Source organism: Natrix helvetica (genome assembly GCF_964273705.1).
Source record: "Natrix helvetica genome assembly, chromosome: 7".
In the NCBI taxonomy this organism is placed as follows: Eukaryota; Metazoa; Chordata; class Lepidosauria; order Squamata; family Natricidae; genus Natrix; species Natrix helvetica.
In genome coordinates this window covers 75,060,553-75,077,003 of record NC_138558.1, presented here as the reverse complement: position 1 = coordinate 75,077,003, position 16,451 = coordinate 75,060,553, and the positions used below count along the sequence as shown (strand labels likewise).

Here is a 16,451-nt window from a genome sequence, read left to right as displayed (position 1 = left end):
TCATTCCGAAATTAATAATTCACAATAGTAACCAGAAAAATAGTAGTCGATGTTGATATTCCCCACCCCCCTGCATTGCTATTATCCTAAATAATAAAAAAACAAGTTAAAAACAGAGAGAATTATATCAAACACACCAGGTGAATTTAACCCAGGTTCAAACTTTAAATGAAGTGGATAAAAACCTTACTTAGGAAAAAAAAAAGAAGCGGCTAATTTACACTAAGAAGATTTTTTTAAAAAAATGAAATACTAAGACTCGTGAAAACGGGGGGGAAATAATACTTACACATTTTGCCAGCACATCCTTTCTAAAAGCTTTCACCCTGGAAAATAAAGTGAACTGGAGTTGCATTTTAAAAGGATAATACAAAGTACTCCGCAATTTGAAGTTCTGAAGCAGCGAGTCGTTGCTAATTGTGTTCTTTTAAATCTTTTTTGCAATAGGAAAGGCTGAGAAATCAAATCCAATTGATAATGCTCTTGGCACTGAGCAGCTACTTAAAAATTAATCTTTATTTTATTTCATTTAAAGTTTTATTTATTTAAAATTTTAAGTTTTTTTAAAGTTCCCATTTTCATGCTACTGGAATACAATATTTGGATTTTCTCTCTTTTTTTTAAACCATGCATTGTATTGGGTTGGAATTGGGGCGACTGAATGGAGCCGAGCCTTTACTGGCCGGATGCCCTTCCTGACACCTACATGGAGTTCTCAGCAGACAATTATTCACTGTGCCCAGAGAGAGAAATATCTGCCGCTACCTAGGATCAAACTCACAGCCTCCTGATTGTTGAGTCGAGAGCTCCACCTCTAGGCTCTGGTGCCATGCATACAATTGGATATAGTATATATAATATAATCAGTCACTAAATGAAGTGTTATAAGTTGAGGACCAACTATACATTCCACCTATTTTTTTTGAAAGGACACATTTCCTTAAAGGCCAAATTTAATTAATTAATTTCCAATCTCAAACGCCCACTTTAGAAACTAGGATTATAAAGGTAGACCTCGACTTAACGATCAAAATTGATGCTAAGTGAGAAATTGGTTAACTCAGTTGTGCCTCCATTTTACGACTTTTCCTGTCGCCTTTGTTAAGTGAATCACTGCAGTTGTTAAATGAGTAATGCCGTCGTTAAGCGAATCTGGCTCCACCCTTGACTTTGCTCGTCGGAAGGTCGCGAAAGGGGATCGCATGAACCCCGGACGCTGCAAGGCCGTCATAAGTGTGAGTCAGTTGTCAAGCATTCGAGTGTAATGCTTGTTAAGTGAATCACTGCAGTTGTTAAATGAGTAACGCGGTCGTTAAGCAAATCTGGCTTCATCCTGGACTTTGCTTGTGAGGTTGCGAAAATGGATCTCATAACCCCGGGGATGTGACAACGGTCGTAAGTGTGAAAAAAAACTATTTTTTCAGTGCCGTTGTAACTTCAAATGGCCACTAAGTGAGCTGTTGTAAGTCGAGGGGAAGTAGCCGCTTTTAAAAAAAAAATTTGCTAGAAGAACTGAAAAGAAAAGGCTGTCATTTAAAACCATGTTGAGAATAACAACTTACGTTTCTCTTGCAATTACTTTGTTGCCGAGAGCTGCCTGGATCGCAATTTCAAACATTTGTCGTGGGATGAGGTCCCTTAATCGCTCGCACATGGATTTACCAACAGAGTAGGCTTTCTCTCTGAGAAAGAAAAGAGAAGTAAAAACGGGTCAGCCCTGGGTCTTATCCCAGAGGACATCAACAGTGGACATCAGGAACAGAGCTTCAGGTTAAGACCAAGAACGATGGTAAAAAAATATCCCCGCCCGGTTTCAGTTCTTGGATTTGCTAGAATGCAATAGACAGAATCTTGCAAGATTTTACTCCTCTCAACCATAACTCGCTTAACCGTTGTGGCCCATCAGCAGAGCTGGCAGCAGATTCGGACAGTGAGGAGGTTGGGGAGGAACCTGGGCCAGTCCTGGAGTCTGGGGAAGGCTCTGATGAGGGCTCTGTGTTGGAGGCAGAGAGGGGGCCAGAGCCCTATGCCAGTTATCAACTGCCTTCGGAGTCAGACATCAGTGAGGCAGAAGAACAGCTGGAGCCTGTTCCCAGTGTGCGCATGGGCAGAGCGGCCAGACGAAGGGAACAGCTAAAGAACAGGGGTCAACTTGAGAGTAAGGCCACAGGTGGGCGGTGAATGGTCCCTCCCAGAGGAAATAAAAGAGGAGCGAAAGGGGAGTGGAGTTTGCAGGAGACCATTAGTTCGTTTAATTGGTTTGTGACTCTCCGAGACTCCTTGCCAAGTTTTGCAGAGATCGGCCTGGCAGCTTTCCAAGCCAGAGAAGGTCGGTGACTGTAAATCCTCTTTTGAAAGACTTTGCCGGACGTCAATGAGCAGAATTCACAGTCAATTAATAAAAGGGTTTTTTGTCGGGACAAGGAGTTTGCGTCCTGCTCTTGGGAATCCTCGGACAGAACATTAACAAATTTAATAAGTCGAGGGAAACTTGTAATCTCTTCCTACAATCCTCTAGAGCCTTGTTCCCCAACCCCCGGGCCGCGGACCGGTGCCGGTCCGTGGATCAATCGGCACCGGGCCGCCCGAGGAACTTCAAATCATTTCACTGTGGCGGGCGGCCGAGGCGCAGAGCATTGCGCCCTCCCAAGCCCGCCCATTGTGTGACAATAGCGAATGAAAATTCGCTATTGTTACACTGATGCTCCTCCTGGCCAATCAGGGAGCGGGTCCTCCCGCTTCCTGATTGGCCGAAAGGCAAACCTCACGCCATTGGCCGAAAGGCAAACCTCACGCCATTGGCCGAGGAGGAGGCGCCACGGGAGGACTGAGGACTCGAGGTCGGAGACGCGGGGACTGAAGAGAAGCTGCCGTAAGATAAGTGCACGGAGGGGGGGGGGACTCAGCACTATCAAACGGAAAGAGGAGCAGCAGTGGTTTTATTAGAATGCCCTCTCATTCACCCAGGCCTATTGCACTTATTTAGGTCAACAACTCCTGGGTCGAATGTGTTTGTGCGGGTTCAGGCATAAGTGCATGGAGGGGGGGGGCGAGGGTTCTCTGCTATTGAGGAGACTCAGCACTATGGCGCGATGATCTCTGTATTGAAAGGGGCATGCTGCCATCTCTGTGTTGAAAGGGGCACCCTGGCATCTCTGTATTGAAAGGGGCACCCTGGCAACTACGTTCGAGACAACAACTCTGCCGGTGTTCTGGATTAAAGTCATGGCGGAATACCCTGAGATTGCCACCACAGCACTTAAATCCCTATTGCCATTTCCGACAACCTATCTGTGTGAAGCGGGGTTTTCTGCAGTGACAGCAACCAAAACAAAACAACGGAATAAACTGGACATAAGCAACACACTTCGGGTGTCATTGTCTCCTATTACCCCCAAATGGAACCATCTCGTTGCAAAGAAACAAGCTCAGGGTTCTCATTGATTTGGCATTCTAGTGAGTTAAATAAAATAAATCACTTTATATTCATTTTTTGGTGTAGCTGTATTTTATTTTGAAGGCATGTTTAAATACAATTAAATTAAAATTATTAAATCAAAACAAGCGGGCCACGGAAAAATGATCAAACATTTACCGGTCCGCGGCGATAAAAAGGTTGGGGAGCCCTGCTCTAGAGTATATTCGCAGCGATACACCCTGGAAGATTGTAGGAAGTGATTACAGGTAGCCCTCAACTTGTGACCCCAACTGAGCCCAAAATGTATGTCATTAAGTGAGAAATTTGAGGAGCACTCCAACCTCGGAGTTCTCTTTGCTGCAGATGTATTACTTGGAACCTTGGCAAATTTCTTAAGGGAGTTTTGCCCCGTTTTTTACCACTTTTCTTGCCAGAGTTACAAATTGCAAATTTGTTAAGTTCGTCCCACGGTTGTTAAGCGAATCTGGATTGATTTTGCTCATTGGAAGGTCGCAAAAAAGGGATCACCCGACCGCCGGCAACCGTCATAAATACAAGTCTGTTGCCAAACATTTGAATTTTGACCTTGGGGAAGCGGCAATGGTTGTAAGTGTGAAAAATGGTCGTAAGTCCCATTTTTCAGTGCCGTTCGAACAGTCACTAAATGAACTGTTGTAAGTCGAGGACTACCTGCATTCAAATTGTAAACTTCCCAATACGGATTGAAAAAAAATACACCGATATTTTCCATTTGAGTTTGGAGAAGGCTAAATAAATGCAAACATACCCAGAGAAAGATTTAAATTGTGAGACAGATAATGTGTGGGTATCAAAAACCGAGAACCTATAAAGATAGACAATTGAAGACTATAAACAAATCCAGGAAATCACCTTTCAAATAGATAATTTCTCCAAACCAAATAAACGTTCACAGCATACTTGTTACATTACTTATCATTCATACGTCAGAAGTTATGTGTGTACTAATTTAAATTTTCAACTGCAAGGATGTTGGGTCCCCCCACCCCCCCCAAATAGAATGCATGGAAAATTAATATGTGGTTTGGGTAGTTTATTCAAATGATATTTATTGGAGTGGAACAGAATAATGGAATGAAGAATTAGAATAGGATAGGATAGGATAGAATAACAGAGTTGGAAGGGACCTTATAGGTCATCTAGTCCAACCCCCTGCTTAGGCAGGAAACCCTATACCATTTCAAACAAATGGTTATTCAATTTCTTGTTAAAACCCTCCAGTGTTGGAGCATTTACAATTTCTGGAGGCAAGCTGTTCCACTGATTAATTGTTCTAACTGTCAGGAAATTTCTCCTTATTTCTAAGTTGCTTCTCTCCTTGATTAGTTTCCACCCATTGCTTCTTGTTCTACTCTCAGATGCCTTGGAGAATAGTTCGTCTTCCTCTTCTTTGGGGCAGCCCCTGAGATATTGGAATATTGATATCATGTCTCCCCTAGTCCTTCTTTTCATTAGACTAGACATGCCCAGTTCCTGCAACCGTTCTTCATATGGTTAAGTTTCAGTTTATTAAATTTATAAACCGCCCCCTCTCCCCGAAGGGACTCGGGGCGGTGTACAGACAATAAATATATAATAGACAACAACAAAACACAAAACCCCAGACAAAACAACTTAAGCACACAGTCTGTACAATAACCATAAACTAACTGATAATTAAAACCAATTAAAACCAATTAAAATACCCCAGAATTTAAAAATTTTAAATGCCATCCAGGAAGGTCAGGATTAGGTTATACTTATAATTACGATTGGGCCAGGCCGGCTAATTGGAACAGGTGGGTCTTGAGTTTCTTACGGAAGGAGCGGAGATCAGCAGTAATTCTAATATCGGGGGGGAGGTCGTTCCAGAGGGTTGGGCCCGTCACAGGGAAGGCCCTACTCCTGGGCACCGCCCGCCCGCACTGCTTAGCGGATGGTACCCGGAGGAGTCCCTCTCTGTGAGAGCGGATTGGTCGCAGGGATGTGTGGGGTAGGATGCGATCCCGCAGATAACTAGGTCCTGAGCCATGGAGCGCTTTAAAGATGACAATCAACACCTTGAAACGCACCCGAAAAGCCACAGGCAGCCAGTGCAGCTTGTGCAGGAGCGGTGTTACATGGGAGTACCTAGTACTCCCCATAATTGTCCGTGCGGCTGCATTCTGGACCAGCTGCAGCCTTTGGGTGCATCTCAAGGGGAGCCCCATGTAGAGAGCATTGCAGTAATCAAGGCGGGAAGTCACCAGGGCATGAGTGACTGTGCGAAGGGCGTCCCGCTCTAGTAGGGGGCGCAATTGGCGCACCAGGCGAACCTGGTGGAACGCCCCCCTAGCCACGGCCGTCACATGGTCATCCAGTGACAGCCGGGTATCTAGGAGGACGCCCAAATTGCACGCCCTATCCACCGGGGGCAGTTGTTCACCCCCAATGGCCAGAGATGGAACACACTGACTAAAGCGGGGTGCTGGTAGCCACAGCCACTCCGTCTTGGAGGGGGTGAGCTTGAGTCTGTTGTCTCCCATCCAGACCCGGACGGCTTCCAGACACCGGGACATCACCTCGACGGCTTCGTTGGGGTGGTTCAGGGTAGAGATGTATAGCTCCAGTCCCCTAATCATTTCTGTTGCTCTTCGCTGCACTCGTCTCCATGTCTTTTCTACATCGTGGCAACCAAAACTGGATGCAAATATTCCAAGTGTGACCTTCCCAAGGCCTTGTAAAGTGGTATTAACCCTTCACATGATCTTGATTCTATCCCTCTGTTGATGCAGCCTAGAACTGTGTTGGTTTTTTGGCAGCTGCTGCACACGGCTGGCTCCTATTTAAATGGTTGTCCACTAGGACTCCAAGAAGGTTTTGACCACCATCTTTAAAGCGCTCCATGGCATAGGGCCCAGTTACCTGCGGGATCGCGTCCTCCCACATACATCCCTGCGGCCAATTCGCTCTCACAGAGAGGGGCTTCTCCTGGTGCCGTCCGCCAGGCAATGCCAGCGGGCGACGCCAAGGAGTAGGGCCTTCTCTGTGATGGGCCCAACCCTCTGGAATGACCTCCCCCCCGACATTAGAACCACCACCGACTTCCGCTCCTTCCGGCAGAAACTAAAGACTCACCTGTTTCGACTGGCTGGCCTGGCATAATTTCAACACCTATCTCCTGGCATTTATATTTTACTGGTTTTTAAGGGTATTATTCTACAGTCTTAATTTTATTGGGTATTGGGATCTTAATGTCTGTTTATTTTAATTATTTATTAGCAACACAGTCCTGCACATCTTTTATCCTCCTCTTATCCATCCATGCATTTTATATTTGTATATATATATTCCCCATGTAGTAATTTTAACTGTTTTAATTGTGTTCTTTGACATGGACTGTACACCGCCCCGAGTCCCTTTTGGGAGAGGGGGCGGTCTATAAGCGCTAATAAATTGAAATTGAATTGAATTGATCCTTGGATTTCATTTTGTTCAATAGCGCTTAATGGTCAAGTCTGTATAGGAGACCCTATGGTACAGGGTCTCCTGCTTGAGCACAGGGTTGGACTAGATGACCTCCAAGCTCTATTCTGATTGAATTTTTAAAAAGGAACGTGCATGCAATTGACTTACCTGGGTACAATAGTTATTAGCTCTTCCACAGATTTTCCATTTAAAAAAATATCCATTTTGACAAGATCGGCAGGCTGGTACCCAGCGTCTTCATAGTCAAAGCTGAAAACAGAAAAAGGTCAGTTCAACTAACATCACATACGAGCGTCCTGAAAGGCACAATTTCTGAAGTAGTCCTCGACTTACAACGGTTCACTTAGCGACCATTCAAAGGGACAACGGCTCTGAAAAAAGTGAGTTATGACCATTTTTCATACTACTTAACAACCGTTGCAACAGCCCCCGTGGACTCATGATCAAAAATTCACAGGCTTGGCAACTGACTCGCATTTATGACGGTCCCTTTTGCAACCTTCTGACGGGCAAAGTCGATGGGGAAGCCAGATTCACTTAACAACCGGGCTAGTAACTACTCAACTGGGGTTGTTCACTTAACAACTGTGACAAGAAATGTCGTACAATGGGTCAAAACTCTCTTAACACATGTCTCACTTAACAGCAGGAATTTTGGACTCAATTGTTAAGTCGAGGACAGCCTATACATTCTGCCCGCAAAAATGAAGGTATTCCTCAACTTACGACCACAATTGACCCCAAAATTTATTGTTGCTAAGTAAGACGTTTGCGAAGTGAGTTTTGCCCCATTTTCTTACGACTTTTCTGGCCATGTCTGTTAAGTGAATAACTGCAGTTGTCAAGTTAGTAACACAGTTGTTAAGTGAGTCCAGATTTCCCCTTGTCAGAAGGGGATCCCATGACCCTGGGACACTGCAGCCATCATAAATATGAGTCAGTTGCCAACCATCCAAATTTTTTTGATCATATGACCTTGGAAATGTTGCAATTACGAAAAACGGTCCTAAGTCACTTTTTTTCAGCCATGTTGTAACTTTGAACCGTCACTAATGAATTGTTGTAAGTTGAGGACTACCTGTGCATACGTGTGTATGGAAAAACTTCTCGTGGCCTTCAATGTGTTTGGATGTCTTGCATCTTCTGAGCCCCATGTGAAAAAAAAATCTCATTTTCAAAAAGTTAATAATATGAGAAAGAGAGAGAAGGGGAGGGGGAGGGGGAGAGAGAGGGGGGGGGAGGGGGGAGTGGAGCCTGGTCCCTCCGTCATCCCTCAGATGGAGAGTCAACAGCCCCCAGGTCTGGAGGTGGCTGATGAGGAAGAGGAGGACCAGCTGGGTCCAGTGCCTGACACACGGATGCACAGAAGGCAGAGGAGAGGAGAGCAGTGGAAATTTATGGGCTGGTCCTTGGGACAGAAGAGCCACCGCTGCTAGTGAAGACCCACCCTAGCTCTGTGGATCAAAGGAAGGGGGCGGAGATGAATAGATGTGGCAGACAATTAATCATCTCCCTGCCGGACGGACTTGTTAGCTTGCGGTGAGAGAGAAACTTTTTGCCGGGGTTGCTGGCACTCCTAATAAAGGAATCTTTTGAGTTCACGTCAGAGGGTTTGCCGTGTTTGGGGAGCGGGGTCCGAACTGTGGGAAGTCTCAAACCATGATATAACCAAATTCACTTACCTGGCATAACCGGACGATAAGGATTTTATTGCATCAAAGAAATCCACCACGATTTCGTTCAGCGGGAAGAGATAAGTCATCATGACCCTGTGGTCATCCATGTACACCATGTCCTTCTGAACCGCTCTCCGAGTCTGACAAAATCACAGAACAGTCTGAGCTGAACACCCGGGGGTGCGATCCTACCGGCTTGTTGAGTGCACGCTTCGTGCATGCGCCTGGACTGCAAAGCAGTATATAAGTCTAAATGCTATTGTAAGGTTTCCTAAAAATGCCCTAATTGATTCATGAGTATCGAGCCAAGTTTCAGCACAAAACTAGTCATTTATTAGGAGCACCATTAGGTAAGATCTGTTCGCAGTCAAGCCTCTGCTTTGTTTGATTTATAGCTGAACTTTACCCGTTCCTTCCCTCCCCTCAGTCTGTGTCATAAACCACATTCCCCAATGAGGTGCACCCCTCCCAAGCTGGCTGCAGTAATCTGAGGTCCGACTTCAGCTGACAGTATGCGTGGAATGCGCTCTGCCCCTTCTCTTACTATGACAATGCTGGGAGTTGACAGCTATTGCTATTTGTTCAGTGAATCCCTGCAGTTGTTAAGTTAGTAACAGAGTTGTTAAGTGAATCCGACTTCCCCATTGACTTTGCTTGTCAAAAGGGGACACAGCAACGGTCATAAGTATGAACCGGTGGCCGAGGGTCTGAATATTGATCACAGGGAACGCCACGAAGGCTGTAAGTGTGAAACACGGTCCTCCGTCACTTTTCCCAGTGCCGTTGTAACCTTGAATGGTCACTAAAGGAACAGTTGTAAGTCGAGGGCTCCCTGTACGGCGCAATCGATCTCAGTTTAAGAGGCTGAAGATGTTTCGCGACAGCGCCGGTGTGAGTGTGAGTGGTATTAGCGTGGCTCCCAACCTTTCGCACGATACGCGCAAAATCGAGCCGACTTATCCAAATCCCTGATCTTGCCATTCTAGAAACCAAGATCTCAGTGGTGAGCTGCTGCTGGTTGAACCGGTACTGCCAACCAGGGGATGGGCCTGGCCATCTGCCCCAGCGCTCTCCCATCCTACATCGCTGTATTTTTGAAGCTGTGCATGTGTTGTTACATTGTGTGACGACCACCATCCATAGATTCTCTGCAAAGCATTGACATGATTGAAGGTAGGCCGTTATGATCACTGACGTTAAGTTTTAAAGGCTTAAATTTTTCACCAGCCTGCCCCAGGCCGGTGACAACATGCATCACGGGTTGAGAGCCGCTGATTTAAAATTCAGGATTTTCTACCGCAAAGTCAGACAAAATGGCCGCGGATAAATGCATTCCCTCGTGCCCCTCAGCTTAATAAGGACTGATTAATCAACCGCGGAGCCTGTCCGAAATCACACCCTCCATGCCACAACGCTCTCCACCTTACGCACTAACCTGGCAAAGAGCTAATATTTCTCCAATATATTCTTTGGGGGTCACGATAGTGCCTAGAATTATCGGCTCCAAGTATTCCCTCACCATGGATTGGTCAGGAAACTCTGCAGGATTCACGATCGTGATTTCCTCTTTTCTGTGTTCCTGCAAAATAGGAAAAGAAGAGGAAAAGAAGGCATTTTAAAAGCTTTTTAGTAAAAGAAAAAATTGAAGGTTCCCCTTGCACATATGTGCTAGTCGTTCCTGACTCTAGGGGCAGTGCTCATCTCCGTTTCCAAGCCCAAGAGCCACACGAGAAAGGTATATTCCAGAGGAAAATGTCTTATTTGACAGCTTCATGATGGAAGTCCTGGAGAATTGTGGAAACTGCCAAGAATTACGCTCAATTTATCCTCACGCACTAACAATTTGAAACTTTTTTTTTAAAAAAAAATCATCACCTTTATCAATTTTGGGGAAGAAAGGATGGCCTTGTACGGAACCGTGGGAGCTGTCAAAATGACCGAGGCGTTGTGTTCTTGTTCCAGGCGCTGATTAAAAACTTCCATATGTAAAAGGCCAAGGAACCCCAACCTGTAAATTCAACATTCCAATTGAGATTTTTGAAGGGTACCAACCTGCAATTTCGCTAAACGAAACGTTCTTCAATTTCCAAGCCAAATGAAAGACGACGCGTTCCAAATTTTGCATTTCACTAATAAGGTCCTGATTTTAGCCATACACCAGTTATAAAATGCAAACGAGGAAAATTACACTTCATTTCAATAACTGCACCGAAAACTATCTCTCTCTATAAAAACGTGTGCGTGTGTTCCAGCATAACTCTGGAATGCCTGGAGCAATTTCAACCAAACTTGCTACACAGATAACTTTCTGGAAACAAATACTGGGGGCGGGGGCTAAAGACACCCCTAATACACCTCGGGGTGTGTGTTCTGTTAAGATACAGCCTGTTGTGACTCCAAATGGCTTCTACTGTACAGTGCAGTGGAGTTGCCATGGTAACGGCTTCACAGTACTCCACAAAGGGGCTCCCTCTGGTAAGGGGGAAAATTCAACATTAGGAATTATATTTGGTCCGGACATTCCCCCCCCCCCCCCCCCCCCCCCAATAAATAAATATCCGGGCAATGCTGGATTGTCAGCTAGTAAGCTATAAAGATAATAATTATGATTGCTAGTACAATACTACATGAAAATATTTATACCTCTATAAAGATTCTTAATATTAATACTAAAGGGAGATTCCTAAAGGCCACATAAAGATATAAAAAAGATAAAAGATTTTTAAAATCACAGAGATTTCTCAGTTAGTAGAGTTATGTCCAGGATCCTTTATTATCTGTTTGCAAATCTTAGTTGCAGACAAAATCTAGTTACAGGGTTACGGGGTCCTTGACTTGTGACCACAATTGAGTCCGAAATTCATGTTGCTAAGTGAAAAATGTGTTCAGTGAATTTTTGTCTCATTCTACAATCTTTCTTGCCACAGTCGTTAAGTGAATCACGGCCCATTGTTAAGGGAGTGACCCGGTTGTTAAATGAATCTGGGCTCCTGATTGGCTTTGCTTGTCAGAAGGTTGCAAAAGTGGATCACGTGACCCTGGGACACTGCAAACCGTCATAAACGTGAGTCGGTTGCCAAGTGTTTGAATTTTGACCACGTGATCACGGGGATGGCTGCAACGGTCGTAAGTGTGAAAAATGGCCATAAGTCAGGTTTTTCAGTGCCGTTGTAACTTCAAACGGTCACTAAGTGAACCGTTGTAAGTCGAGGACTACCTGAACTTAAAATTTAACTGATTTTAACGTAATAAAGTTCCTTATCAGAGAGAGGACAATCCACTAAGACAGTTTTCAGGATGAAGTATATGGTAACGTTTGTTACTATATTACAGGTAGTCCTCGACTTACGACCACAATTGAGCCTGAGGTTTCTGCTGCCAAGCGAGACCTTTATTCACTGACTTTTGACCTGTTTTACGACCTTTGCCATAGTTGTTAAGCGAATCACTTTCGTCATGTCAGTCACATGGGTTATTAAGCAAATCTGGCTTGTCGGAAGGTCGCAAAAGGAGATCACATGTCTTCAGGTCACGCCACCGTCATAAATACGAGTCGTTTGCCTGAATTTTGATCAGGTGACCGCGGAGGAGGGCTTTAACGGTCATTAAGTGTGAACAAGGGTCCTAAGCCACTGTTTTCAGTGCCATTGTAACTTTGAACGTTCGCTAAGTAAACGGTCGTTAAATCGAGGACTACGTGTAGCAACGGATGCAGGGGTAACTCACCTCCACCCGGCCCCCAACGCCAGGCTGTTATCCCGTTGAACGGTCACGCTGGAGTCATTGAGGGTCAGTTTTTCCAGGGCTCCCTTCAAGTTAGAATATTCGGACTGGTCCGTTGGAAACATTCCTGTCCAAACAGAAGGGGGGGGGGGGGTTAGCCAGAAAAGCAATGGGGTGGCTTGTTGCTCCAGCAGCCGAATCAGATGAGAACGTGTGGGAATCAGGGTCAGCTCTCTCTCTCTCTCTCTTTCTCTCTCTCTATCAATCAATCACTCTCTCTATCAGTCATCTATCTATCTATCTATCTATCTATCTATCTATCTATCTATCTATCTATCCATCCATCCATCCATCCATCCATCCATCCATCTATCTATCTATCTAATCTATCCATCCCTATCCATCTACTATCTATTCATCTATAACACTCCATCTCTCCATCCATCCATCCATCCATTTCTATCCATCTATCCCTATCCATCTACTCTTCATCTATGTCTTTCTTCATCTCTCCATCCATTTCTCTCTCATCTGTCTATCTGTCTGTCTCTCTATCAGTCTATCTTTCTATCTATCATCTATCTATCTATCTATCTATCTATCTATCTATCTATCTATCTATCTATCATCTATCTATCTATCTATCTATCTATCTATCTATCTATCTATCTATCTATCTATTTATCTATCTATCTAATCTATCCATCCCTATCCATCTACTATCTATTCATCTATAACACTCCATCTCTCCATCCATCCATCCATCCATCTATCCCTATCCATCTACTATTCATCTATGCCAGCGATGGCGAACCTTTTTTGGCTCGCGTGCCACAAGTGGGGGGAGCGCAGGGGGGTCGTGTGTAAGCGTGCTGCACCCATAATGCAATGCGCGACCCCCCAGTGCACATGCGCTCACAACGCACGACCCCCCTTTTTTACATGCTTTCTTTGCCCTCCCCAGGCTCCAGAGGTTTTATAGGAGCCTGGGGAGGGCGAAAAAAGCCTCCCCCACCCCCCGGGAGGCCCTCCAGAGGCTTCAGGGACCGTCCGGAGGCTTCCCTGAAGCCTTCGGAACGCTTAAAACGACCCTCCGAGCAAACCGGAAATCACTTCCGGTTTGCTTGGAGGGTTGTTTTAAGCGTTCTGAAGGCTTCAGGGACGCCTCTGGACGGTTCCTGAAGCCTCCGGGGGGGGGGGCGCGGGGGGGCTCTTTTCACCCTCCCCAGGCTCCTATAAAGCCTCTGGAGCCTGGGGAGGGCGAAAAATGGCTTTTAAAAAGGTGAACTCAGCTGGCCAGCACGCGCATGCGCGCTGGCCAGCTGACAGGGCAGCGCCTCGCATGCTCTAACAAATGGCTCTGTACAATATTAACATTTTGAAATATTAATTGAAATTTAAACGCTTCTCTCTCTCTCCCTCCCTCCCTCTCATAGACAGACAGACAGACATGGTAAAGAGCTGTAAAACATTGCATGTCTCCTGGGAGGAGTAAGTGGGTAACAGAAACCTGGAGTAAATGAATTCTACTACTGCCTTGGGTGACTTTGGGCCTCCCTCCCTCTCTCTTTGTCAGCCTTTCGAAGAAGTTAAGAGCAAACCACTTCTAAAAATTTGTGCCAAGAAAACTGCAAGAACTAGTCCAGGCAGCCACTAGGATTCAACCCTGACTTAAACACTCCCTCCATCCCCCCAAGTCTTTTGACCAGTGCCCCCCTTACCTGCAAAGACCATTGGTTTTGCGGATTTAAACCCAGGAAACGGTTCCACCGGCTGGTTATGCAAATACACCGTATCTCCTATTTGGGCATCCATAATCTCTCTCATTCCAGCAATCATGTAGCCAACCTGCCCAGCGTATCTAAATGAAAGTTTTTACGATATTACACGAAGACATTTCAAGTCATAGTCGATAAGACGATTAGGAATCGGGTTACATCAACTGTGCAATGCTGAGAAAGAGAGCTGTGCCAACTTTGGATGTTGGAAGAGTTGCAAAGAGTCGTATGTTTTTAAGAATAGAACGGAATGGAGTGGAATGGAATAGAACAGAATAATGGAGAATAGAATAGAATAGAAAATGGAATGGAAAAGAAAAAGGAATAGAATAGAATAGAGAAAGAATGGAATGGAATGGAATAATGGAGAATAGAATATCGGACTATAGAATAAAATGGAATGGAGTGGAGTAGAGTAGAATAGAATATCGGAATATAGAATAGAATAGAACATAACAAAAGAGAATAGAATAGAGTGAAATAGAGTGGAATAGAATAGAATAGAATAATAAAGAGTAGAATAGAATAGAATAGAATAGAATAGAATTCTTTATTGGCCAAGTGTGATTGGACACACAAGGAATTTGTCTTTGGTGCAGATGCTCTCAGTGTACATAAAAGGGGGAAAAAAGAAAAAAGAGAGGGAAAATACATTCATCAAGAATCATAAGGTACAACACTTAGTGATAGTCATAGGTTACTAATTTAATAAATAATTTAATTTAAAAATAATAAGATAATAATAAGATAAATAATTTAATCACTATGACTTAGTGATAGTCATAGGTTACTAATTTGCATTTGTTCATGTGTGTTTGTGTGTTAGAGAGAGATTCGGCAACTACTTGTCTGAAATGGGGTAGGATTTTCCGAACGGGGTTGGACTAGAAGACCTCCAAGGTCCCTTCCAACTATGTTTATTTTGTTTTGCTATTCCTCATTTATGAAGAAGGTGAAGACATTCTAGAATCCCATAATCTGATTTTATCTAGCAGGACAACATTCTATATATACTGTATATCAGAAAGAAAAGAAAAACAGTTTCTCAAAAACAAACACCGCAGCCCTAAGAATAAGAAATCAAAAGATGAGAAGGGAACGCTAAAGTATCAAAATGAGAGTAAAAAGAAAATAATTCAGGAATTCTACAGAAAACTATACGACCAAGAAAAAGTGTCAGAAGAAGAAAAAATAAAGCAATACCTGGAAAAAGCAGAACTAGCAAAAGTGTCAAACGGTGAAAATCATGCTAAATGAAAGAATAACAATGATGGAACTAACAGAGGCAATTTAAAAAAAAAGAATAACAAGTCACCAGGACCAGATGGACTACCGGCAGAAGTTTATAAACATTTACAAGATACACTGCTTCCACAATATTTTCTCTCTTTCTCTCTCTCTGTTCTGATCGAGGATTCCCAAGAGCATGAAGCAAGCTCCTTGTACCGACAAAAAACCCTTTTATTAATTGACTGTCAATTTTCTGCTCATTCAAACCCAGCAAACTCTTTCAAAAGGAGGATTTACAGTCATAGACCTTCTCTGGCTTGGAGAGCTACCAGGCCAATATCTGCAAAACTTGGCAAGGAGTCTCTGAGAGTCACGAACCAATGAAGCTAACTAATTGTCTCCTGCAAACTCCATTCCCCTTCCACCCTTCTTTTATTTCCTCTGGGAGGGGCCATTCACCGTCAACCTGTGGCCTTACTCCCAAGTCGACCCCTGTTCTTTAGCTCTTCCATTAGTCTGGCAGCTCTGAGCATGCACACACTGGGAACAGGCTCCAGCTGTTCTTCTGCCTCACTGATGTCTGACTCTGAAGGCAGCTGATAACCGGCATACGGCCCTGGCCCCCTCTCTGCCTCTGTCACAGAGCCCTCATCAGAGCCTTCCCTAGACTCCAGGACTGGCCCATCTTCCTCCCCAACCTCCTCACTGTCTGAATCTGCTGCCAGCTCTGCTGGCCACAACATGAACCAAACTCCGCATTGGTGACTGGAAGGGCATCCAGCCATTCTGCTTCCAGCTGTGCTGGTTGCTAGCGGGCCACAACACACGCTCTCTTTTTTGGGGTTTTCCAAAACTTACAGTTTATCGGTTGGCCGCTGGTCGGGTGTCAGAATTCCTACTTCATTCACTTCGTAAACCTTCTTAGTGTGAGCCGTTGTGATCTTGCGGCCTTTGTGTATTTCTCCACTGAAGAGTGCGATGTTGGCGATCACTCCTCTGTAAGTGTCGAAGGTGGAATCGAACACCAGCGCCTTCAAGGGCTCATGGATATTAACCACCGGCCTGTTTCACAAGGACCGACAAGATGTCACAAAAAACTGTAGAAAATTATCGCTCGGTGTTAGGAATATAATCTAACGG

The 16,451-nt window shown here is 44.6% G+C and overlaps 1 protein-coding gene across 4 annotated transcripts in view; it reads right to left on the bottom strand.

The window, feature by feature from the left end:
* GUF1 (GTP binding elongation factor GUF1) overlaps nucleotides 1-16,451 on the bottom strand; it is a 48,239-nt gene that overhangs the window by 3,048 nt on the left and 28,740 nt on the right. For all 4 annotated transcript variants that reach the window (XM_081958983.1, XM_081958984.1, XM_081958985.1 and 1 more), the window contains 9 exons: nucleotides 16,170-16,373; nucleotides 14,025-14,164; nucleotides 12,307-12,430; nucleotides 10,456-10,588; nucleotides 10,016-10,159; nucleotides 8,587-8,720; nucleotides 7,052-7,153; nucleotides 1,563-1,682; nucleotides 290-326 (listed from right to left, as the gene is read on the bottom strand). In XM_081958983.1, the coding sequence (XP_081815109.1) occupies nucleotides 290-326; nucleotides 1,563-1,682; nucleotides 7,052-7,153; nucleotides 8,587-8,720; nucleotides 10,016-10,159; nucleotides 10,456-10,588; nucleotides 12,307-12,430; nucleotides 14,025-14,164; nucleotides 16,170-16,373 (1,138 nt within the window). The remainder of the gene's footprint in view (nucleotides 1-289; nucleotides 327-1,562; nucleotides 1,683-7,051; nucleotides 7,154-8,586; nucleotides 8,721-10,015; nucleotides 10,160-10,455; nucleotides 10,589-12,306; nucleotides 12,431-14,024; nucleotides 14,165-16,169; nucleotides 16,374-16,451) is intronic.